At 37.7% G+C, this 24,908-nt stretch overlaps 1 protein-coding gene across 1 annotated transcript in view; it reads left to right on the top strand.

Annotated features, from left to right (window-relative positions):
- Positions 1 to 24,908, top strand: part of MIPEP (mitochondrial intermediate peptidase) — a 74,767-nt gene that overhangs the window by 32,475 nt on the left and 17,384 nt on the right. Inside the window, exons 13-16 of the mRNA XM_063331284.1 lie at positions 676 to 880; positions 4,330 to 4,439; positions 10,839 to 10,913; positions 16,962 to 17,081. Of these exons, the coding sequence (XP_063187354.1) occupies positions 676 to 880; positions 4,330 to 4,439; positions 10,839 to 10,913; positions 16,962 to 17,081 (510 nt within the window). The remainder of the gene's footprint in view (positions 1 to 675; positions 881 to 4,329; positions 4,440 to 10,838; positions 10,914 to 16,961; positions 17,082 to 24,908) is intronic.

The raw sequence follows: 24,908 nt of genomic DNA, 5'->3' as shown, positions 1-24,908 counted from the left end.
TAACCTTTCGCTTAAAAAACATCACCTGATAGGCTGAACTCAGACTCTTTGTTATACAGAATGACAGGCACTATGAAATGTCACAGAGAGAAATGGCAGATTTTTAAACACCTATTTTCTGGCCTACTGTGCTATTGACTATACGATGCAGTACAATAAACACTTCATTCTGTGGAAGCATATGCAAATTACCACCTTTAGTGAGGTGCTAAGTGGACAAACTTTAAATCTGCACTAGTTTAATATATTACTCTGTTTTGCTAGTATTTCACAATATGCTAGGAGAGCTGTGGAGTATATTTTAAAAAGAACTTACTGCTGAAGAATGAAGAGAGAAATTACTGATTTGGCACATCAGTCAATTCTTTGAGCTAGTGATATTCTTGAGAAAAATTGAGAGGTTTTGACAATTCTAAATAAAAAAACCCTCTAAAAGCAACACAGTCTTTATGGAATAAGGTAGTTTCTGTATGAATACGAAGCAAATAATAAAAATGGAGAAACAGTGTGCTGTTATTGAACAACACTTAATGATCATTGAAGTCAACTTGTGTAACTGAGTATATGTTTAGGTTTGATTTAATAGTTTAAGTGTAATTTAATAAATTCATCATTGTTTTAATATCATTGATATAATGACATTGGCTGTCCATATGTTTGCTTTTATCTTGAAAGGATTGTCACTTTACAGTTCGTGGAGGCAGGCTAAGGGAAAATGGAGAGTACCAGCTGCCTGTAGTTGTTCTTATGCTTAGCCTGCCCCATTCAACAAGGGGTGCACCAACGCTACTAAGTCCGGGCATGATGGAGAATCTCTTCCATGAAATGGGGCATGCTATGCATTCAATGTTGGGAAGAACTCGGTACCAACATGTCACTGGTAAGTTAAAATAGTGATTTTTTTTTTTTGTTTTAGTTAAATGTTTAATTTCTAGAAGAAGGGAGTAGATTATCTAAAAACCAACCAAACAACATTTGAATATTCTTCTCCTAATAAGAATTAGGCATTCGTATCTCTTCTTTCTGTACTGCTGATCTTTGTTCTAGTGGTGGTATCCACTCTTGCAAGTTTTCCGTATGTGGAGTTTATAATAATGGAATAGCTGGAGGACTGAAAATAAATTGAGCTAAGCTTTTGCCTAGTGTAAAAGCACAGTGAATCCTGGGTTGAAAATTACCTAGGAAATTGAATTAAGGAATTTAGTATAATAGTACTTGCAAAGAGCATGCACTGTCAATACAGAAAATCTGTAAAGCCTTTTCTAGTTGATTTCGATTGAAGCAAAGTTGATAAATTAAAAAAGTATTGTACTGGCAAGCATGATGAACTGGCAGGCCTTTTTATCATATGTAAATGAACATGAATGAATATGCAATCACACCTTAGTGGATGCATGGAAAAGGAATATTGCCTTTTTTCGTTTAGTCCCTCTTCTCCAGAAGTGGCAATGAGTGTGTTGGCTGACAGCTCGCAGGCTGCTGTGGCCTTCTGCAGTTGTGGCAGATCAGTCAAAGACATGTTCTGGCTAAAGCTGCTTGGCATGCTGCTTTTCTTACCTGCAGACAGCTTGGTATATCCTCTTCTATAATAGTGTACTGGAAATCCCATTTGCAGTAGACATTTACATGTTAAAAAAACCCCCACAACCAAACAGATGAACTTGTGGCTCCCTTGTCTGAAGGATTTTTTTCATATTTTACCATTTTTACATTATGCTAATGATACAAAAGGGAGTCCCTGGTAGAGTTATGTGTTATCAACAGATACTTTGCACTTAGTGACAAAATATTCTTTTTCAGTCTTCCACTTAAAATCAAAATAGACTGAGCTGTTTGTGAGTGTGTCACTACTGGACATTGTTAAAACAAGTGAACACTGTATATGCTCTTTCAGTATAAGCTCTGTATACTTGTGTTAGCTGCTCTCCCGCACTCCTTTCACATATATAGTCTTGCTCCTCTTGACCTCCAGGGGTACTTATATGCCCAAAGTAACTGCTTTGGTCGGGTTCTCCTCTTGTGGTGAATCATATGCATCTGCATGTCAAAGTCTTGAAGGGGCAGGAAATGGCTAATTTTGAGGCTCAGACTTTCCCTGAGCCCCTGGTTTCAGCATTGCCTTAGCTCCAGGCAGTCCTGCATCCCAGGGGATTTCACTCCAGATCTAGCATTGCAAAAGCAGTGTCAGAAGTCAGTTGTGTTGTTTGTGCAGAGAACCATTTTTTTAGAGTTTGGAACGTGTCACAATCAAAGGGCTCATCCCAGGGATGTTTTTTAGGAGTCATCTGCTCTCATGAGACACCAGGGTGGCAAAGTGTGGAAATAAATGACTACAGGCAATTTTAAGAACCAAAAATTTGACATTCTAGTTGAGACGCAACGAGTATTTGACATGTTTCCTACTCTCCCCCTCCTCCCTTTTCTGATTAACATTTCCAAATATTCAGGAACCCATTCTGCTGCAAATAGGCACAAAACTTGGATAATACTGTATGTTTTTGACATATGATGGCCTTCTTTTCAAGTTAATCTGTCATTTTACTATCTGCATTTATTGACTGTTTAATGCGTATGTGCGTGTATAAGATTTTTTTAAAACCTACCTTGTATTCCATTTTAGTTTATCACACAGTAGAGAATACCTGCATTTGTTTTACAGGAGGACTGACTTGTCCCGGATAACTGCCCAAGCTTTTACCTTTCTGACTTGCAGAAAATGTAATTTTTCAGGGTTGTCTTTAATGGTTATTAAAAGAATTATGTCATTTTATTAAGGAGCACTGAGAAAGCATAAAGGGCTAGGGGAACATCAGTGTAGTTCTGCAGGCATTTGTCTTGGGACTTGCCTTGTTTTAGGCTTTTTAAAAATTATTTTCAAGAAACAAACCAGAAAAAAACAGTCTGCTAATGTCACAAAAGAAGGATTGAGGTATTGTATACGAACTGAATGACTGGATACTGCAGAGTTAGAAGTAAAATGCAATTCAGAACTATACAGTGCAGATCATGCATTTAAAGAGTACAAATAGAATTTACGCCATCAAATGGATATTTCAGCTGTGGTGGAGGAACAGTAGTAGAACAGTTTTGTGTGTTAATACAGAACTACAAATAGATATTGTGTCTGTGAAAGGGGCAAAGGTGGTTTGAAATTACATCAGAGGTGTATCTAACAGGAATAAGTATTAGAATGATTAAGAAAATACTGGTGAAACCTCATGCAGTGCTTGGGCAGGGTTTTGTGTGTTGCGTCTGAAGGCAAATTCAAACTGAAGCAGGTGCAGAGAAGAGCTACAATGGATGGCTTTTGGACTTTGTCTTGCCTTTGGATAACGATGGCTGAGAGAGAATATAGTTTCTCAATAAAGGAGGTAAAAACCGGTGTGGGAAATGCTATTTATACTAAAAAGCAGTACTGGTCTGAAAACATTGAGTATGAACAGGTTATGAATTCAGATTAAAAATTAGAGAAAGATTTGTAAATATCAAAGGAGTGATTTTAAAAAATAGTCTTCAAGAAAGAAAAGTAGAAGCAAAAACTGTACTTATATTTAAGACTAGTTCTGAATGTTGACATTGTCTCTAGCAGACAGGGATAGAGGTGATGACCCAGTAGGTCCATTATTAAAGCAACAACTTGTAAATCCCTAACTTTAATATAGAAATTAGAAATGCAGCTTTGATTTGGTGATGTGTTATAATTCTTCATAACTTCCATCGTGTAAGGTGCTGATAAAGATTAGAGTAAATAAGGTTTTTGGGAAAGTGCTTTTTTAAAATACTAACTGCTAAGATATTACCTCATTGCATTTACTTAGAACATGTCTTAAATCTGCAGGAGTGTTCCTTGGATGAATGACTTTGTATTTTAAAGTGAAGTTAATATAAAGCATAAGTGAGCTCAGCAAACAGATGGAAGCTAAAAATTGTAACTGTGAATGGGATTAAGGCAGAGTTTTATTTACATTGTAGTTTGATTTAGGTTTAGGACACTTAAATAGATTTGGTGTTTCATGTAGGGCCAGTTTGGCTGCAGTCTGGTTTAGTTTAAAAAGGGTGTGATCCAGAGCTTTATAAGGTGCCTCACCCAGCTGTTCAAATATTTTCTTTTACTTTGTGATTTATAGTAAAATGTGTAGGATTATAATGAAGCTTTTCTGGCAATATGTACAGTAATACTATGGAAATAAAATATTGTCTTAATAAAGGAAAGAATATTAAAGTTCACCAAAAGTCCAAACTGAAAGTTGCTAAATCCTATGGGAAAAGTTAACTATTTGTGTTAATGAAAATAGCAAATGCTGATGTCTACAATTATTCTGCCTCTAGGAACCAGATGTCCTACTGATTTTGCTGAAGTTCCCTCAATTCTGATGGAGTACTTTGCAAATGACTATCGAGTGGTTAACCAATTTGCAAGGCATTATAAAACGGGACAGGTAGGAAAAATTATATATGTAAAATAGTGAAAAGAGGACTAAATGTTTTCAGGAAAAGAATCGCATTTTCATATGTTATTTTTAAATAATGTTTGAAGTAGAAATAAACAATGGATAGAAATTATTTTATTAGGATGAGATTAGGATTAGTTAGGTTCTGGCAGTCATGAATCACTATATTAGAACTCTGACCCCTTTTTTACATAGAGCTATTCTGTGCCAGTCTTCTCCAAGGATCTGCTTCCTATGGGAAATTCAGAAAACAATGCTCTTTGGAACAAGGTGACTTTCAGTGGTTGCTTTAACGCATGGCAGCAGAACATGATTTATATTTGTACGGCCATTTCAAAAATACAAACCAGTAAACAATAACCAAAGATCTTTTTCTAGTGCTTTTGATTGAGGCAAGCTTCAGAGTACTCAAATGTGATGGCTGAAGAACAGACTACCCATCAATGCAGAAACAAGAAAGCCTCTTAAGTTGGGTAGTGTTACACTTCGTTGAAGCTTTTTATCCGATCCTAGGCATTCAGTATATTTCAGTATTATGAAAGTGGAATTATGTTTGCTCCATTAAACAGTTAGAAAACTATGTTGCTTAACTTCTATTTTAGTAGATACTGTCTGAGAAATTTGCTCTGTAAATCTGCCCCCCCCCCTTTTTTTTTTTTTTTTTTTTTTAACAGACCCATCATTTCTGCAGATTGCACTAAGAAAGTCTCCTTGAAACCGGGGAGTTAAAAGGGTCCACATACCGAAATACTGCTTTCTGGTGTCCTCTATAAAGTTCATGTAGTGTTTAAACATTGTGGAGTTAATCTGATTGCATATGAGTTCAGAGAATGAGCTTGACTAAAACATCTGAAAAGGATTTGTGGAACATTATTTATGGCTTTGTGTTTTCAAAATGGCTTAACAAATCTAAACCATGTTTAGTTGCAGTGCAAAAGCTAAGAACCAGACGCTGTGTCCCATTTGGCATTTCCATAAACCTCTTATGTTTATTGGTGGTGAAATCTTGCCCTTTCAGAGAGTAATTGAGAGAGGTTTAATGTCGAAATTCAGTCTTGAAGGGGGCAAGAATGGATTATGCTGGAAGATGAGAAAAAGAACCTGAAACTGCTGTGTGGCTTTTGAGGGCTTTAGACAGCTTCCTTTTAATTGTTTTGTTGGGTTTTTTTGTTTGGTTTTTGTTTTTTTTTAAATTTAGAATGTATTTTTAAGACGTTGTCCAACATATATAAATCTGCATTTGCTTATGTTGGTTCATCTAAGCTAGTTTTAAGAATCTGATATCAGATTTCTATGTCTACCATTTAAATACAAATAGACTGAAGTCATCTTTTCTGTTCTTGAAATTTAGTGATTGTTACAGCAGTTACTTCTGTCTGTTATGTATATGTTACAAAGTACTTTGAATAGAAAATCCCAGCGCTCTTACATTTCCTATGTCACAAAAACCCTTTTGGGGCTTGATATTTTTTGTGCTTGTTCCCTGACTAATTTTTCTGATGTGCAAATAGAAATTTGAATCAACATTTTGTTTTCCAGTTTTTTAGTTGTTTGAAAGAAAAATGAGTCCACTTTACCCCCTTTTCAAGGGGAAGCAAAGAAGGTGGATGAAACAGTTAAAATGTGAAATTTGTAAAACCATTTCATCCAAATATTGTTCCGTATGAGAACTTTCATTAAGTTTCTTCTTATGAATGATGAGACTGAGCTTTTCTGTGTGAGAAGGATCTTTCCTGCAACAACTACACCGACACAACCCTCCTGGATGTTGACAGGAGGGTGGATTTTTACTGACCTAGCTTGTTGAGGAAGCAATGCAGATAATTTGAAAAAGCATCCTTCTTTCGGCATCGTTGCATCTATACTATAGTATTTCCATGTAAATTTTAGGTGGTATCATTTTTAACACTTCTACTGAACATATTTACATAAGAAAAACTTGGTGGCATAGTCTCAGCTTATGATTGCCCTTGCCATAGAATCCAATTGTAGAAAGACTAGTCCTGAGGATCCTCACTTAGGATCAGTGCTTACATTTATGGGAAGAGGAGGGGAAAGAGATGTTGTTTTGATTATTAAAACACATAAAGTGTTGAAAACTGTTTTTTAGTAGCATTGTAGAAGAAAGATTGCTGGGCAGGCTTTCAAAGATGAGAATGCATTAGGCATATAGATGTGGATCTTGAGGATCTAGTCCAAAATATCTTGAAATTTATAGAAAGCTTGTCTCTGCTTTCTGTGCATTTTGGATGGTTGTGCTGTTGAGTGCTGAGGAATGAAAAAGCTTGCAAGCTCTTCTGGCAAAAGAAGCAAGTCTTGTGAATGTAGTTCAAAAAGCTGGCCAGCACAAAAATATTTGTTCCAAGAAAGTAGCAAGCCTAGTATTCCTTTCATCTTCAAGATAACTCAAAACAGAAAAACCTTGAGAAAAAAAAAAAAAGAAATAGAGAGGACTGTGTTAATCAGTTACTCAAGTTAATTACTCAGGTAAGCTCATGAAGTCAAGCCGTAGCAACATGAAGTCGTCACAGTGCTTAGGCAGGCAATCTGGTGCATGCGTACCATTCTGTATCACTGAGTTTGTTTAATTTTGTTTGTTAAATGTACAGATACGTGGTAGGTCTATCGAGCTAAATCACTTTAAGCTTGTGTGTCTTTGGAGGCTCTTTTGAGCAAAGGCCAGTATTTCAGCTGTTCAAATTTGAACTGACTTCATTTTTCACAGAGATGGAATTACAAAGGCAGCATTGTATTAGCATGATTACAAGAATAAGCCCACAGATAGTAAACAGTCGTAATGTGTCGCGGTTACTGCACAGCAGTAAGGAGTTAAGCGTGCTTTGGGACACAGGGAATTCTGTTCTTTTAGCCACCATGGCAAACATGCTGAAAAATTCATGCCAAGATCTTCAAGTTACTTAATATAGAAGGATGGAAAAGTGGAACCCAAAGTAAAGCATGTAGTGTTTAAATTTTAAAAATTGAATGGTTATTCAATGAACATAGTTCAGCCAAAGCTCTGTGAAGTCTTTCTTTTAGAAGGAGGTTGACAGTTTGATTCTGGTTGTATCAGAGACCTCATCTTTCAGGAAAAGTAGAATAATCCTGCTGATGCATTTTTATTCTTCACTCAGCTGCTTATTAAGGGGCTGTATGAGATCGTAATGGAGCAAGGAGAAATAGTTTCTTTTGCCTGAAACTGTGCATCTTCCTCAGTACATTCAAGACCTCAGCATATCTGTGCCTGACATTCACAGAAACAGACTTGGGAAAGGAGTGTTGGTCTTTGAAAAACCATCTGGAGTCTAATTTTAGTTCCCTGAAATCTTAAAGTTTAAAATCCCATAGGTGCTTTGGGGAAAAATAAGTGATCTCCTTTATATAATTCTTTCAATTTAATCTAATTTTGGCAATGTTTTTCTGGTGCCAAATTCTGCTTGACTTGTGAATTATGGTAACAACACAATCTTTGAGCCAGATCAGTAGCACTGATAGATTTAAAAAGAACATTTATGTTTTTCTTCTGTGTCTCTTAGTCAATAAGTATTCTCATAAGAATGATTTGTAATTTCCTGTTGATTTTAATCTGCTCAAACAGTAGAGCTTGATCTTCAGGGCAGAATAGATCTACATTGTTTAATATTCACATGGATGCAAAAAAGATAAAAAGATTTTCTTGGAGGCTCTTGGTATTATTTACATTTTACTTGGTCTCTAGAGGGTGATGCTAAGCCATCTCTTGTGCAAAGAGATTTTGGTACATTATTAATGATCATTCTGTGTCTCCCCTCAGGAGTTCCATTTAGAATAGGACAGATGCTTGTAGCAGAATATAAGGAGAAACGGGTGAATGCAGGGGCTGCCTTTTCATCAGTCTTCTCCAGCTTGAGGTCAGCTATTTGCAGTACAGTCGAAAGAAGGCAAGACTTTCTTGGGTGGAGAGTCTGTAAGAAAATGCTTAGCTCTGAACTGAGAATAAGACCTGCTTCAGTTGTTTCTTGAGCAGGGCTGTATGTGACCAGCTCTCCCGGGGAGCGTACAAAGCCTGTCCACATCGCTGAACCTTGCTGCTCTCTGCCCCAGTGAACTGCAAACTTGGGTTTCCCAATTCAGTTGAGGATCTGTGGGACTGTGGTTTACCAAAAGGACAGTTAGAAAAGCCATAGTGTCTTTTGTTCTATTTATTTTGTGTACCAGCCGAAAGCCTGTGCACATAACTTCTTCTTACCATCATTTAATATATCAGAAATATAAAATTGAAAATCCATTATGTTGAAAGAGCTGGTTTGACCTTACTGGTAGGAGTGCTCTTGGCTTTAACAATCTTAAATTATAACTGTGTAAAATATACATAATTTCTGTTGCCAAGCTTTTGGATGGTCAGCTTTTTTAACACTGAGAAATTACAATTTAAGAATTCCCATCCAGTTTTCTCATACTTTACTGTATCCAAAATACAGGTGCTCCTAGAAGAAATCAGTTTTGTTTAATTCCATACTGCACGACTTCAGCAGGAAATGAAAGCCTCCAAAAAGCTGCCAAAACTTGATGATAGGTTTGGTGCTTAATAACAAAATCTGTTCAAAATTCTATAGGTTTCCTTACACAAGGGTTCCTTGCACGACAACTGAAACTGTGTTATTGCAAATCCACATGTGCTTTAGTTCCAGGATGAAAAGTCATTGAAGTGCATGCCTCACTCTGTCTAGGATGATGAGACAAGAGATATTCATAGAGCTAGGAGAAAAATTGCCCAACCAAAAATACTTTTTTACCATTTGTAATTTTTTTCTACTTTGCTTCTTGCCTTAATAACTTTTCTACATAATTAAGTAGTATTTTGAACGATACTAAGTCCAGTATGGAAGCTCAAGGTAGTCAGCTACTAAGGTCTTTATTACTATGGATAACTGCCCATTTACTCTTGGGCCACTTAATCTAGTGGTCCAAAATCATCATACAATTTGAAACAGAATTTTTTTATTTGGGAAGGGTAAATACTGGCCTAACAAGGATATACTGTAGGACAGGCTTCATGTTCATTGGTTCATTTTTCTGTGTTGAAATTTAACAGCTGTGCACATTTATAACAAGCAAAATACTGGGTGTTGTTCTATCCCATTCTTGACCCAGCTAACATTTGTCTTGGAGAAGAGGTTACAAGCCTTGGCAAGCTACTGCATAAAACAGCTGTGCAATTTGAGAGTTTTTCTTATCTGCTTTAACTTCCAGATTCCACAGAGTTAATTGATAACATTTTCCTCACTTATATGTAACTTCTCTGGAGTTGTTTTTTTATTCTGTGAACATTAATGTTGTTTGTCTTGAAGTCGTATTGTTTGCACAGAATCTAAACATATGGCTCTGCCATCAAGATCTGTAGACTTTCATGTATTATTTCTTAAACACTTCAACACACAGTAAAAGCATAGGTATGCTTTTAGAGTTCAGTGTAATACCAAACATCTGTATGACATTGTACAACTTGTAGTAACTTTCTTAATATTTTAGCAAGAACTCAGTTATTTTAATCATATTTAATATATGTGGTTAATAAAACTGCTAGCAAAAAAAAAAAAAAGAGTGCTTACTAGGAAAGACATCTATGAAAAAGCTTCAGGAAGCAGCGGAAGAAGTGTAAGGTCAATCATTCATATACAGATATTCTTAAAATTCTGGCATTAAAGTGTTTGGATGTACTTGTAGACTTCTGGATAGAAAGTCAAAGAGAGTTTGCTTAATGACTTTAAAAATGTCTGTAACTTACTGCCTGTGGTGGCATGGATAATTTTATTGCCGTAGATGTGGAATAAATTCAACTTTGTTAAAAATTTCAAAGGGTCGATATTTACTGTTCAGTATGACCAAACATTTTTACGTGGGTTAAGCTGGAAGGCCTGATCCTGTCCCAGTTGAAGTTATGAAAACCCCGCCAGCTCAATGGGAGTTTTGTGGGCCTCTGCGTAAATCTGAGCGAGCTACGCTCAAAGACCAACAGAGGAATCTATTATTATATCTGCTTTTGAAGATTAGTCAGGATGACCTGGGAGGACTTTAACTGCCTTATGTGTTCTTTATCTCTAAAGATAGTCGTAATATTTTTAACAGGCATATAAGGGAACATAGAATCAATTTATAGAAAAACAAACACTGCGACACAGTGATTTCTTGATTGCTTTGTAAATTACTGACGATATCTTAATTGCCCTTTTAAGGCTTTGTTTAGCAAATGAGATTTCCTTCCTCAGTGCAAAGCACTTCAAATATGTTTTTATTACCAACAGGAGTCTTTTTTTAATTGCATCTTCAGCCTTTTCTAGTAGTAAGCATACAATTTACAAATACGCAATAATTCTGAATATGCTCTGACTTTTTTTTTTATTCAAGCCACTACCAAAAAACATGGTGTCAAGACTATGTGAGTCCAAAAAGCTGTGTGCTGCAGCTGATATGCAACTCCAGGTATGTTCTTTGCACTCTACTCTCTATACAGAACTTACAGAACATGTTATAATTCTTATAATTCTACCAAATTTTTATTTTAACGTAGACACATGATATAACTATATGCAAATTAGTGAAAATTCATTCATTTTGATATTAATTTTCATGTTTGCTTTTATAAACATGTTCTGTGCTGTCTGCTCAAAGCTAAATGTCTAAATCTGTAGGAAAACGTCATGAACACCACAAGTTTTGAAGATGGTTGGATTATCGTAATTCCCAGATGTGGTTTAAGACTGAGTTCTTAAATTAATGGAATCATTTAAGGAGAACTTGCAGTAGAGAACATATTGTGTACTTTTGGATCATTAAAGTGTAGCAGCACTGAGAGATATGGGCCACCTTTGTAAAATCAAACCAGGTCGTTTATTTACCAGAATGCGATTTGAGCTCCTTGTCTTCTGCAGCTCTCACAATTGGTGGCTGAGCTGTAAGGCTGTAAGACTTCTCCTGCAGTGTTAGGAGCAGTAATTAAAGTCATAAACCTTTATTTTCTGTGGGTAGATGTGGTTGATCAGTCATTCCCATAAACAAACTGTCAGCGTTGCTTTTCTTCAAAGGCAGTAAAGAAAATTAGGGTTCTATCTAAAATGGGTATTTAGTTTTTTTCAGTCCCGCAACAGCAGTTCTCAGATGTGAACAGTAGCATTAGCATCCAGCCAAGTTTTTTTTACAGTGAGAGTTTGGCTACATTTAGTATGCTATAAGCTTCTGCAGGGTGATTTTTGTGATTTTGTTTTCTTCTTTGTTTTGCCTTAAGCCAGATGTATATAATTTTTCTTTCTACAGTTGACCTAGTGTTTAGGTGAGATAACTCTGCTAGTACTTTAATAAAGGGTGGTCATTATTTTTGAGGTGTGGAAAGAAACAAATTTAAAGATCAGTTCTTTGTAATTCTTCACTTTGAAAAGTGCCCAAATGTTTGCGACCCTGTCTACAAACATGACTTGTGCTGGTTAACTGAAGTTGATTTAAAAGAAAAACTTAGTTAAATATTTGCAGTTTGCTCTGTGCAATTATTTATAGTGATTTAAAACCAATCAGAATACTGGAGTGTGGAGCTGTAAATGTATACGTGTCAGTTACACTAATCAAAACCAGACTTAACACTGTTTTCAGTTTATACATATATTTTTCATTGGTTAAACTTAACGGATTTTTGAATTATGCTTTCAGTGCAGCGCTGGCTGTCAGTGGCCAGTGTTGGCTGTGCAGGAGGCGGGAAGAGGGAGGGTGCTACCTGTGGCGATACCTCTGTGACATGAAAATAACTGCAGCCTCTCCGCAGGTCTGGTTTTGAAATGCACACTCCTGGCTCTGAAAGGTTCTCATATTGAGATAGCTGAGAATCCAGAAAGAGTGTGGGCAAGAATATAATTAATTCATATATGAGGGTTATTTTGGAAAAAAAAGAATTCTGGATTGAAATAAAATTTATACTGAGAATGCTTAGTGGTGGACCTCTATTCATGAAGTCCACTAACACAGAATAATTTGCCAACGTACAGACTAGTAGCCACCAAAGTGATGATCAAGTGCTTTCACATGCATCCATTCTTTTTTGGTGTGTCCACAACAGCTATATATAGATCTAACAGATTTCCTTTCAACTTTTGATATGTATTTGCTATAATTTTGTCAGGGTTTGAGACGAAATTGACAGTGTGTAGGCTAAATGGGCTTGGTGACCAATAACGCTTCTAAGTCACAGATAGATTAACAAGTGACACAGCCTCCCTATCCTGTGCAGGGGGGCATATCACGCTCCAGAAGTAAGTCAAGGAGGAATCATTACACCCGTCCGGTGGAGTGGGCAGTGCAATCCCCCCTGCTGCTGTTGGCCCTCAGCTGCTCTTGGGATCTCTGTAGGGTCCATCCTGGAGTGACTCCAGACGCCATAGCTTTAGAACTGGGGAGAGAACACCCACTTCTAATGGGCTCAGATTCCTGTGGGTGCCTAGTGATTGACTGGTTCTGGCAACGATGCGGTGATTAAGCATGCTGCTTGCCCTCAAATTACTCTTGTGTAACTAATGTTCAACCAGTCTCAACCCGTGCCAAATGACCACAATGCCACACTGAATAATATTATTCATTTCCTACTTTCAGCACCGTGTTTTTGGAGATTCCAAATGTAATACCCGCAGAAGTATGCTCTCATTTCAAAGACATAGTCTGGCAGAGCCATTCTGTTTATTAATTCAGAAAAAATGTCCCACAGAAGTTGACTGCATGACAAATATAAAGTTCATACATTCCTTTGTAGAAGTGTGTATTGTTCCTCATGCAGATTTAAAAATATAATAATTCATTCAAGAAAACCATATATTTCAGTCTGCAGATGCCAAAGTATATATGTACTACTAATGTATATACCTGAAAAAACTGTGAATGATGACTCTAATACCCTTCCATCAGACTTTGCAAAGAGTATAATTTTTACTGACGACTAGATGCTACGTAAGCCGTATTTGACCTTTAAAGGAAAGAAAAATGCTTACAAATTTTCCAGCAGTGGGGAAAATGCCTAAAGGTTCTTTTGTGGTCTGTTCAGAAAATAAGTCTATTGGCAGGTGAAAATTAGAAATAATGCTATTTTTTCATCATAAAAAAATCCCAGAGTCTTTCAGTCAGTAGTAATTTCACTGGAAAATGTATAACTGTTTACATATTAATGCTATTAAGCAGACGAGGAGCTAGAAAGAACTGGAATCAAGTGAAACTAACAAATACCAATGTCAGTGCAAAGTGGAGAGACAGTATGAAGATAGATAACTATTTGATGGCCTTTTTATAGTTCTAGGTCTTTTGGGAAATGTGTGTTACTGAAATTAGAAGTGATCTTCAGCTACTGCTTAATATGAAGTGTTAGCATGCTCCTCAGCAGGATCACCTAAAATCCTGTGGTCCTGGGATGTATCTCCTTTTCCCATTTCAAAGGCCTGTGTAAACACACAGAACTGTGGTTTGTAGATGGGAATGCTTATGGCTATAAAGTTCATCCAAGTTTATTTTCAGGGATGTTGGTTTTGTTTTTTTTTTTTTTTTAAACTATGCTGTCCAGGTGGCCTGGCTCATCGCTTTCTTCCCACGCTTTACATGTGCCAGGATCAGGGGAAGGCTTGTAGCTGGCTTCAGTGACTCATTTCCCTGTTCCCACATTGTTCTGTAGGCAGTCCAGTTCACTGGCCTTCAGCTGACATTTCCCCAGTGCCTAGCTGTGAGCTGAGCTTTTGCTCCATCCAGCTCTCTGACCACAAACTACTCGACTCCAAGTTTTACTTTAGAGAAGGTCCACTGCAGCGCAGTCTGCTCCATCTTGTGAGGAACACTGAAAAGCAACCGCAAACAGGTCCTAATAAAGCTGGGAGACAGAAAAAAGAAATCAAGGCTGGGTGGAAGCAGGATGCTCAAGTCTATTGTCAGATGCTGAAGCTCCTCATGTTTGGTTTGGGTTTTTTGGAGAGGAGAGGGATGCCGGTGTGAAATGACACCTGCAGAGTCACAAAGGCCTAGGGTGACAGGGAAAAGTGAGTTTTCTAGGACTGCTACATCAGGTAATTTTTCAGATCTATTTATGATACTTACTGTTGGTCATATTCTCAGTTGCCCTTGCTACCATAAATGCTGTAGCTTTTGTTAAACTTTGTTGAAAAATGAACCGTGATTCTAGAGACCAGCTCTGAGGATGAAATGTACAAGCAAAGTCATTGCAAAGCCTCTTTCTCTTCTAAGATAAGAGTAAAAAATGTAGTAAAAGTAGTTGTTACAATCTAGTATAGGTTTTTCTTTAGATTTTTAGTTTTTCATGTTATCAATATAATGATGGAAAATTTAAAATACCCCTGCAAAGTTTAGTTTTAAAAAATAAAGTACGCACTTTTATTGTTTGCCATTTGGTGCAGTGTCTTCATGGAGTTATCCTCTCAACAGCCATTTGCTGCCTGCTCTGGGTTTGTAGATGGGCAATGTAGATTCTTCCATCTCTTGTTCAATGTTGCTATCTGGGACACAAAACTTGCAATGTCATTAAATGGCTGGTTGTGCAAGTTTCGGTCTTACTGACCTCTTTTCTCCGTATTAGCCATGTAGGAAGCAAGCAGGAAATTCAGGAGTAGCTCCTTCAAGCCATGGCTTCTTCACCCCTCTCCCTATAACCCTCAGTTTTTCTTGAAAAAAATTAATTTGCACGTTTATCATTTGTTAACAAACACTGTGAAAGGATTTTTCCAGATTCTGTATGTTTGAAGAGAGCTTATTCAAACAGAAGGAATATGGTCCTTTAGAAACAGTCACAATTTCGGTGAAAGTATGTGTTGTATTGAGCCCAAATAAAATAAAAGCTAAATTCTGATAAATTATTAAAGAGTTCAGAATGGTTTTGTACCCAAATTTCATAATAAAGAGTCTCTTCACAGGTTGCGGGGGTTGTGTTACTCAGATTGCATAAAGCATCCATTCTCCATGGATGGAGAATGCCTCCAAACAGCCTTTTCTGCATAAAATTTCTGCATTTCATGGTTATAATTCCTAAAACTGTGTGTTTATCTCATTGAGAAAGCTATTGCAGTGTCCCTGGGAGTGTGACTGGGCCTGAATCTCTAGCCAAATTATTTACTCCATCCCTTGCACAAAAGGTTTTTGAGGCTCTGTACCATCAGTTTTCCTGTGAAATGTGCCTACCACAGGATGGCCTGACCTGAGCACTTTGGCTTAAATATCTGGATCCACCAAACTTCTCGAAAAATATCTTGTTTTGCACAGTAGTGAGCGTCCTCTTCTTCTGCCTTTCCTGCACTTCCACAGAATAAGAAATCTTCATATTAAAAAAAAAAAAAAATGCTGCAGGTTTTTTTCAGTGATGGCACACACTCCTTGGCACTGTCTTCTCTGTGCCTTAAATTCATGTAATATAAGCAAATATTTCATATTTGCTGTTAAAGTGCCAGGTACTCTGCTTTGCTATCTTTGCTTGAAAAGTCTTTTTATTGATGCTGCTTTCTTCATCTCCAGACTCCTCAAGTAACTTAGTCATGCACATGTGTTCTGATGTAGTTCACATGCTTCCGCACAAAAATTGCTTAGGAACAGTAGACAGTAAATTATCCATGAGCCAACAATGTGCCCTTGTTGCCAAAAAGGCCAATGGAATCCTGGGCTGCATAGGGAAGAGTGTGGCCAGTAGGTCAAAGGAGGTCATTCTCCCCTTCTGCTCTGCACTGGTGAGGCCACAACTGGAGTACTGCATCCAGTTTTGGGCTCCCCAGTTCAAGAGAGACAGGGAACTACTGGAGTGGGTCCAGCATAGGGCAACAAAGATGACTGAGGGATCGGAGCATCTCCCTTGTGAGGAAAGGCTGAGAGAGCTGGGACTCTTTAGCCTGGAGAAGAGAAGGCTGAGGGGAGACCTTGTTAATGTTTACAAGTATCTAAAGGGTGGGTTTAAGGAGGATGGAGCCAGGCTCTTTTCAGTGGTTCCCAGTAACAGGACAAGGGGTAACGGGCACCTAGCAGAAACTCAGGGGTATCTGTAGCTCCATGTGCAGCTTCTTGTGTTCACTGCCTGGGCCGTGACTTGCCCCTGCAGGTGTGATGTGTTCTCATGACTGCACACACACGTCTTGGAATAGCTTATTTTGCTGCGTCCACTCAAATAACTTTAAGTCTTTTTATTAAATCTATGAAAAAATACTCTTTTTGAAAAGGATATTCGCTGGAGGGCTGTAGGGACAGGTCTTAATTTTATTTAAAAATGCAGGTGATTTAGTACTCCCAGTGTTCTCAGTGACCTAAACATGGATTTATGGTACATCATGATGGTGGTGGTTGGTGTACTCCAAAAACCTGTTTCTCTCCTTGTATGCTATAATAAAAATAGAGAACTTAAACCCACATAAATTTAAACTCTTCCCTCTCCCTATTCTTTCTCTCCCATTCTTTTCTATTGGTCTATTTTGATTGTCAAACGCCATGTGCCAAAGGCTAACGTGTACTTTATCTCTTCAGGTATTTTATGCTGCCTTGGACCAAATCTACCATGGGAAACATCCTCTAAAAAAGTCAACCACAGAAATTTTAAAGGAAACACAGGAGAAATTTTATGGGTTGCCATATGTACCTAATACAGTGAGTAGAAATATACTGACTGTATAAGCTACACCTTTTCTTTGATAGCATATTAATACTCCTACATCTCCCTGCGCCTTGCCCTGCACACTTACATGCTTATTGTTGTATTTTTATGGTGAAATCGAGTTTTCTTTCTTTCAGCCACTTTATCCAGAGAGTAAGGTGTTGGAAATTTTCAGCTAAAAAATGAAGTTCAATTAATGTACCCATTTTTGTACAGGTGTAGTCTTGTCATGCTGAACTTGATTACTTTCTATTTTCTTATTAAGGAAGACACTGGAAACAATATACTGGAAAGGGTGTTTATTCTAGCTTTGCAAGGGACTGTTTGTAAAAGGGAACAAAACAGTGTGCTGCGTGTTGGTGTTTGTATAGTTTCAGCATGTGAGAGCAAGTCACTGTGAAGTAGGAACTGGAAGTGAGTTTTTCTCTGTGCTGCTGTGACCTTTGGCATGTCGCTTATTTATCCTTTCATGTGGTATCTGAAAGTGTTAAAGCCTTGAGTTCTACTGAGCTATGTAATTTTGATGTTCATCATGACTAATAGTGCGTTTCTTCTGTACTTTACCTGACATCCGAAGGTGCAGTTTGCATAAGTGATAGTCATGGGAGTTCCTGGGCTGTGTGGAGCCGAATTCCCAGACAGAGCATGGCCCAAATCACTGTTTGGTCAGAATACCCAGATCCTTTCTCTACTTGCTGCTTCTCAGGAAATGTACTTTTCTCCTTAGCAAAAATGTAAGTTTCATTCTCTTAGAAATGTATTATCAGATCCGTGCCTCAGCCCTTTACTCATCAAAGCTGTACTGCCTCTGCTGGCCTGGCAAAGCCAAGGAAGTGGAAGCGAGGTGTCTTCTGAGTATGATGTCTGACTTCTCAGCTTTTCTATAACTGTTGTTTTACACCGTTCCTCCATGGGTGTTAATTATCCAGTGAACAGAACAGTTCCCTGATTTGAAAGTCAGCCTGCATTTTTTGTTCCATTTAAAATATTTTTATTTAGGTGTTAGCTTCAAAAGAGTGTAAAATCTTGTAATGAGCATAGCCTCAATGTGAAGAGGGGCAGCAAGTTTTGGCCTGGAACTTCATCCCTGCAAACTGTATTGTGAACTTTTGAATTATCAGAAAGTCTATGCTCTCTACATTTACTGAATGTAGAATTAGTGTGTCTACTCAAGAACTGCAATACAATTTAAATTTCAGTAAAACTTAGTGAAAAATTACATTAGAAGAACGTTAGCACTCTGTACGGTAATTGATGTTTATAATTTGGCCTGCTGTCCTTTGCTGCTCTTTCTTCCATACTTAAGGTATGTTTTCAGTTTAATTTGTAGTCCAGATAAAAAGATAAGTGTCTTGGAAGTAAGAGGTTTGTGGTTGTTTTTTTTTAATTGACAAGAGTATATTCCTTCCTTTCATTTAATTTCAGAGCCAGACATTGAAATATAGTAAGAGAGATCGGCTTTTATTTTCATCTGTCATGTGTCTGGCAGAGAAAACAAAGTATTTTGATAATTTGAATTTTATCTTCTCTCTGTAGGTTTAGATTCAACCATGAATCTAATTGCTAAGTCAGGTTTGTATATCTTAAGTTAGTGGCATTGGGTAAAAGTAGTTCTTCCTTAGTGAAGATCTTAACTGCATTAATATGATTTTCTGTAGCAGCATTGTCAGGCTGCACAAGCATCCATCATTATCTCCTCCTGATAAACCTTAATTCCCTCTTACTGCTCTTGACAGGCAGGTAAACTTAGTAAATATCCTCTGAATGTACTTGGGCTTCGGTCTCATTGTGCAGACTCATTTTCTGAAGTAGACGCGTAGAGCCATAGCCTGTATATTCAGCAGATGAATTCCTGTCTTTCTGAGGCACAGCTCAGATAACAGGACGATTTGTATGCGTCTTTTTGTTCTAGTACTTTCAAAATGAGGAACATAAACTACCCCTAATAAATAAATGCTGCCGTACCTATGTGGTGATACCTATTTTAAGGTAAACTAAAGTATCATCCTCAGCAAATATCCTGTCTTATGTGCCAACAGTAGGAGGGATAGTGGTAAGAAAATCCTGTCAAAGTCTGTATTTGCCATTCAAATAGGTTTTGCAGACGCTGGGACAGTTGGCACTGTATGCAGTAATATTTACATTGGCTGCATTGACACAGAGGGTCACAGAAGCTAGTGCCACATGCCACGTGCAAGGCAGAAAGGAAAGATGGAGCAGAAACCGTAGACAGACAGAAGCACAGAGAAACAGCAGTCCACAAGACTTTGTTTTTCTGAAGAATGCAAATCTCAGTTTCTGGCTGGCCATTGCTTATCTGTTCAAAAGTACACAGGGTTTGCTGCAGGCTCATGGAGGATGAAATTCCACTGGGATTTCTTTGCTCTATTACTGAATCCAGAAGCTGACAACTGCCAGGCAGGGGGCAAGGAAATGTATCTGCCTGTTTTTGTAGTGTCTGGAGGTTTTGTTGCCAGAGGAGATCTGAGTTTGGAAAATGGATAGAAATTTTGCACAGGCAGGATTCTTAAGTCATTGTGATGCCTTTAAAAAGAACTAAGTCTTCCTTTTGACTGTTCTAAGAAAGCAAGATACACCAAATAGTAACGGCCACACATTTTCCTGCTATTTCCTCCTGAATGTACTTGGTGTCAAAATCTTTGCGCTGTGGGGAATTCAGTACTCTGCTTTTGCTCCAAACTTTTCTTCAAATCATAGCTTATTTCTCATGTCGTGTGAAGCCAATTTTGATTTACTATGACCTGCCTTGCAGTTGATTACACTGTCTGCTTTTAGAGTATCTCTCCTGGTCTCTTCTACCTTTGTCTCCAGGGTGCCTGGAGAGACTTTTAAAAAAAGTATCAGGTGACCCTTTGATCCACCTGAGATGTGATCAAAGTTCCTCCCCATGATCTGTTGCTTAGTCCCCTGCCTGTCCCCCAAGTTCAGACTTGAAAACTACTTTCCTTTGAGACAGTCATCAAAACTTAATGATACCCCATTGTTAGTCCTGCGCCAAGCATAATAATTCCTATCTCCTGCTGTGGGTTTTGGTTCAATATGGAAACAAAAAATGAGACGCAGGGTAAACAGGCTCTGCATTGATAGTGGAGATTTCAGCCTCCTGCAGTTACAGGAAAGAGCTCCCAATAATGAAGTAGTTTTACAGTAGGCACCAGCTGCCCAAATCATCGTACCTGAATTTGTGAAAAATTGAATTATTTTGAATTATTGATTCTTATTTTCAAAACATTTTGTGGACTTACATATAAATTGTCTGTCTATCATAGTAACCTTCCTTCGTTCTAATCTGGAAGTTTGGTGGGAGATGCTGGTTTGACTTGTGACTGTGAGGAAAAATGGTTTTGAAGAGCGAGGCACAGCGAATCTGGGGTTTTTTTTTTAGATCACTGCCAAATAGTCCGTTTTGCATTTTTTAAAATTACGTGTCCTTCCAGTAAGGTTTTCTTCCAGAAACAGAAGAATTTCTTGTGTGGTACTTGAATACAAAGTGCAGTGTTGGAATTAACCCACACACGTCATTATAATTACATTTGATTGATAGGAGGGAATGTGTTGCTGTGTAGGGAGCCTTTTGATATTTTTTGGAACGCTAAATAATTTGCTATGTGCCTTTTTGCTCTAGCATGTTAAGTACATATTAGTTCAGAAGGACCACCTCTCCTGGTGGCCTAAAATTTACATCAAGTAACAGGTTTAATTATGCTTATATATTTTGTCCAGAGTGCAGATTTCTTTGGCAGTATGAGAACTTCTTAAGGGCCTATGGTTGCTAGTGATCGGAGACACCAAAACACCTGTGAGACCAAATATGTTAGCCAGCCAAGTTTGCCAACAGAAAACAAGGCAGGTATTGTTATAGATACCCTAGAGCGAAGAACTGTATGAAAAAAGGTGTATCACCAATGTGGTTGTTAGTCTGTCTTCTTCCTGCAGCTGGGGGGACTATGCCCAGACAGGGATCCTGACCTTGGAAGGCTCCATCTATGTCCTTGTTTTAACTTGCTAGGATTGTGTCTGTCGTGTTCCTTACAAAGGAAGTCAGCAGATGAGTTGCAACCTAACGTTTGGAGTGCTTGCTCAGGGAGGCTCTCTGGCACTGCAGGAAGACGTGGCTTGCCATGGGTGCTGAGGACACAAAGATTTCATTAACAGATGTGTGTAAAGGCATCTGGAGGTTGGTCAGCTGAAGGGCAGATGGTGTCACTGGACAGAACTAGCTTCTCTGCAGAGAAGAAATAGTTTCTGCATCACACATTGTCAAAATGTGCCCAAGTATTTTGCCCAACAACAAAATTGTTATTTTGTTGAAGAACACCTGAGAGCAAAAGAGCAGCTTTATGCCTCTTTTTCCCTCTTAGGAGCCTTTTCTTAGGAGTTTGAAGGTGACCTGGCCTCATGCTTAGTTGTGTTAGGTAAGCTAGAGGCCAAAAATGGAGACAATGTGGTTTCTGAAGTTCTGTATCATGGTCTTTTACTGATCCTGATCACTCTCAGTAGTGGTGCCACAGTGAGAAGGAGGAGAATATTGTTTTTAACAGGCTTCTTCCTCAGTCTGTTGAGGGCTGGCTGGCAGTTTTTGTGAAGTATCTTGTTATTGAGTCTGCCATCCATATCATTGTGGCATCTGTTGTCTTAGAATGTCATGTTAGGTCTTTGGAGGGACTAATAATGTGTAGTTAAAACTGTGGTCCTGTATAACATTTCATGTGAATATCAGTAACACCATATAAGGAGAATAAATAGGCCGAGCAAACGATGAGGCAGCTGTCTTAAAATAAAAGAGTGATAACCCTTAACCCCTGAAGGTAAAAGTGGTTTTGAATTCTGAAAACTTGACTCAAGTGGTGAACATGAATCTTGAAATTATTGGTAAGGAAGGCTAAGTAGTGGCTGCCTATTAAAGTTTGAATTGTGATTTTACTTCATACTTATTTTATCTAAAGTCTTCCCAAATTTGTCTTAGATTTATTAGGTTAGACTAAAGCAATCTTAGAGGCTAAGCAGAGCTGAAAGCTAGATTAAAGGAAATCAAAAAGAACAGTTCAGTATGATGAATCAAAAGACACTGTGTAGTTATCAAAGACGCTGGACCAAAGGCACAAAATATCCAGTTGTGAAGAAGATTTGGGAATAAGGAACTAAGCCATTTAAAGACCTTACTAAGATAATAAAAAAATAGAGATCATTATATGACTGGAGAGAATTACTAAGAGAATTCAGAAGGAAGAAGGCCAGAAATGCTGAGTTGCAAAATGCAAGTTGTGAAAATAAATAAAGTTCCCTAACTGCTGAAGAAATAAGAGGAGAGCATGGATTCAGTGTGAGAGAGAAGAACAACTGAAATTAAGAAATGAAAACTTAGCAGATAATTAGATTAGATGTTGTCAGAATATTTAAGCTTGTCAAAGCAGTCACTGACCTGGAGGAATTAACACTCACGAATTTACAAAAAAATGGTAATGCTATTATGCTAGCTACTCTAATGAAGGGAGGAGAACTTGGGAACTGTAGACTAAGCATTCAGACTTTGTCACTTAAGAAGTAGTAGAACCAATTATTAAGCAGCTCATAAGTACCTTGAGAACAACCAAGTGAGCAAAATAATTATGGTGTCATTAAGAACCATCTGAGATGGAAAAAATCTACTTTTCTTTTAAGAAATTCATTGACCTTGGGAATAGGAATGAAGTCATTGATAGTATAACTCTAGACTTAGCAAGCTTTCTGACACCTGCAAAGCCTAATTCTACAAGCAAACTGTGGAGTCATGGCTGAGGCAACATGTAGAAAACATGCTGAAAGAGCAGGTGAAAGCTTAGTTTCAAGCTGGGACACTTCAAGTGTCTCTCCAGGAGTTACTTGGTTCTGTGGGGTTTTTTTAATGATTTGTATGAGAATTGATGTATAGTATTTATAGAAGAGCCTTCAGTTGACAAAGTTTGCAGAAATCATGAAAAGTAGAATTTAAAAGATCCAAATTTGGATCCAAAGTAGTTTGCATTAGGAAAGCAATTAAATAAATAGGTATTTAAAGAACAATAAATGCAAAAGAACATTTGTGGGATGCTATTAAAGAAAATCATATCTGTTTTTTTTTAAATATATTTTAGTATTTGGTGTTGGGGACTTAGCAGTGGGTAGTGTTGTGTCCTGTACATCTTAAAAAGATGTAGAAATACTGGAAGAAATACAGAGAAGCTGTTTTGGAAAGATAGTGTGTTTGGAAACATGGCCTATGAGGAAAGCTGAGGAAACTGAGTTTATTTGGCTAGAACATAAACGATTATGTAGATACACATGAGTATGTATGTTCTGGTATTGGAAACCTCTATGAAAAAAAAATACAATTGGAATTGAGACTGTGATCGTTTGTTTCTTATGAGTGAGCAGATAGTAGGAGGGAAAAAGCGGTTTAATTTACAGCAAGCGTGATTATGGTTGGTACCTAATCTTTGAAACACTTGCCAATCTTTTCCCTCATTTGTTGAAGACGGAAGCAGACAGACAGTGGGTCTAGGATCTCTCTTAAAGGGAGTTTTAAAGAAACCACTGTTGTAGATCACAGAGGCATCAATTTCATGGTAAAAGCAGAGAACCTTCATAGAAGATTGCTTTTCCACTTTTTCTCTTTCTTCAGTTACTTGAAGAGGCACTGCTGTTGCTCATATTCCACTTTTTGGAGTGTTTTGAAGAGAGGTGAAGTCATATGTCATTACTCAACCTCTTGAAGTTTGTGTAACCCCTTCAAAGTAATTTTTTACCTTGCCATGTTGGAAACGAATAAGTTGTTTACACAAAGTGCAAATCCCTGGATTAGTTTTCATATGAGCCTTCTTAAAAGTATACTATAAAATCAGGTTGAAGAGTCTGGGTCTGAGAAAAAGATTAATAAAGGAGTGCACAGTGAACTCTGTGGAAGTGATAGTTCTATAAATAATTAATAGCTAAAAGCCATTTCAGAAAGATTGGTGCCCTGCTGAGGTCAGTATTAAAGCAGACGCTGGGACTTTCAAAAGCTCTTAAAGTCACCCTTCAGGGTTTGTTTAGGTTTCTGTCTTTCTGGAGTTGAGTTCATTTTATGATAAAGAAAATGCTGATAGCAAATATTGTGAAGATTTGTTTTCTGGTGGTAATATGACACTTCACTGGGCAACTATCTACAGCAGCAGAGTGTTTACAGATATCGTGAGATATGAAGCACTTTTAAGGAAATTCTTTTAGCAAGTGTTAGCCCCGTGAAACTCAAACATACTTTAGCAATAGTATTTACATGCAGCAGAGCAGAGCATTTTAAGGAGCAGTGCAGGAAGTAGTTGCGTACATCTCTTGGTAACATTTTGAAATAGCTATATGTGCTTTAGATATATACATATATATATATATATGTATTTATAAACACAGATTGCTTTATTTAGTTTTATATATTTCTGTTGTCACATCTCACATTTCCCTTTTTTTTTCCCCGGGATTGCAGTACTGGAGCTATATTTGCTAGTGATAGATATAACTGAATATATCATTGCCGTAAATACAGGCTAGAGGGCCTGAAATGAAATGCTTTACAAACGTAGTGGGAGATTGTCCTTTCTGTGAAATGTTTGCAGTCAAAACAGAAAAGAACGAGAGAGAGGAACTATCATCACCCTCGCTTAACAGGAGGTGGCATTTAGACTGGGGGCAGGGGGGTGTAAAAGTAGTTTCTTCAAGTTCATTTGCAGTTTGTGGCAGATTCAGGATTAGAAGCATGATCCCCTAAATCCCTGTCTGGAATGGCTCTGGCAAAAGGTAGTAAATGA

Source organism: Chroicocephalus ridibundus, chromosome 1 (genome assembly GCF_963924245.1).
Source record: "Chroicocephalus ridibundus chromosome 1, bChrRid1.1, whole genome shotgun sequence".
Taxonomy (NCBI): Eukaryota; Metazoa; Chordata; class Aves; order Charadriiformes; family Laridae; genus Chroicocephalus; species Chroicocephalus ridibundus.
Note: the sequence above shows the minus strand (reverse complement) of the source record. Positions and strands in the feature narration are given on the sequence as shown.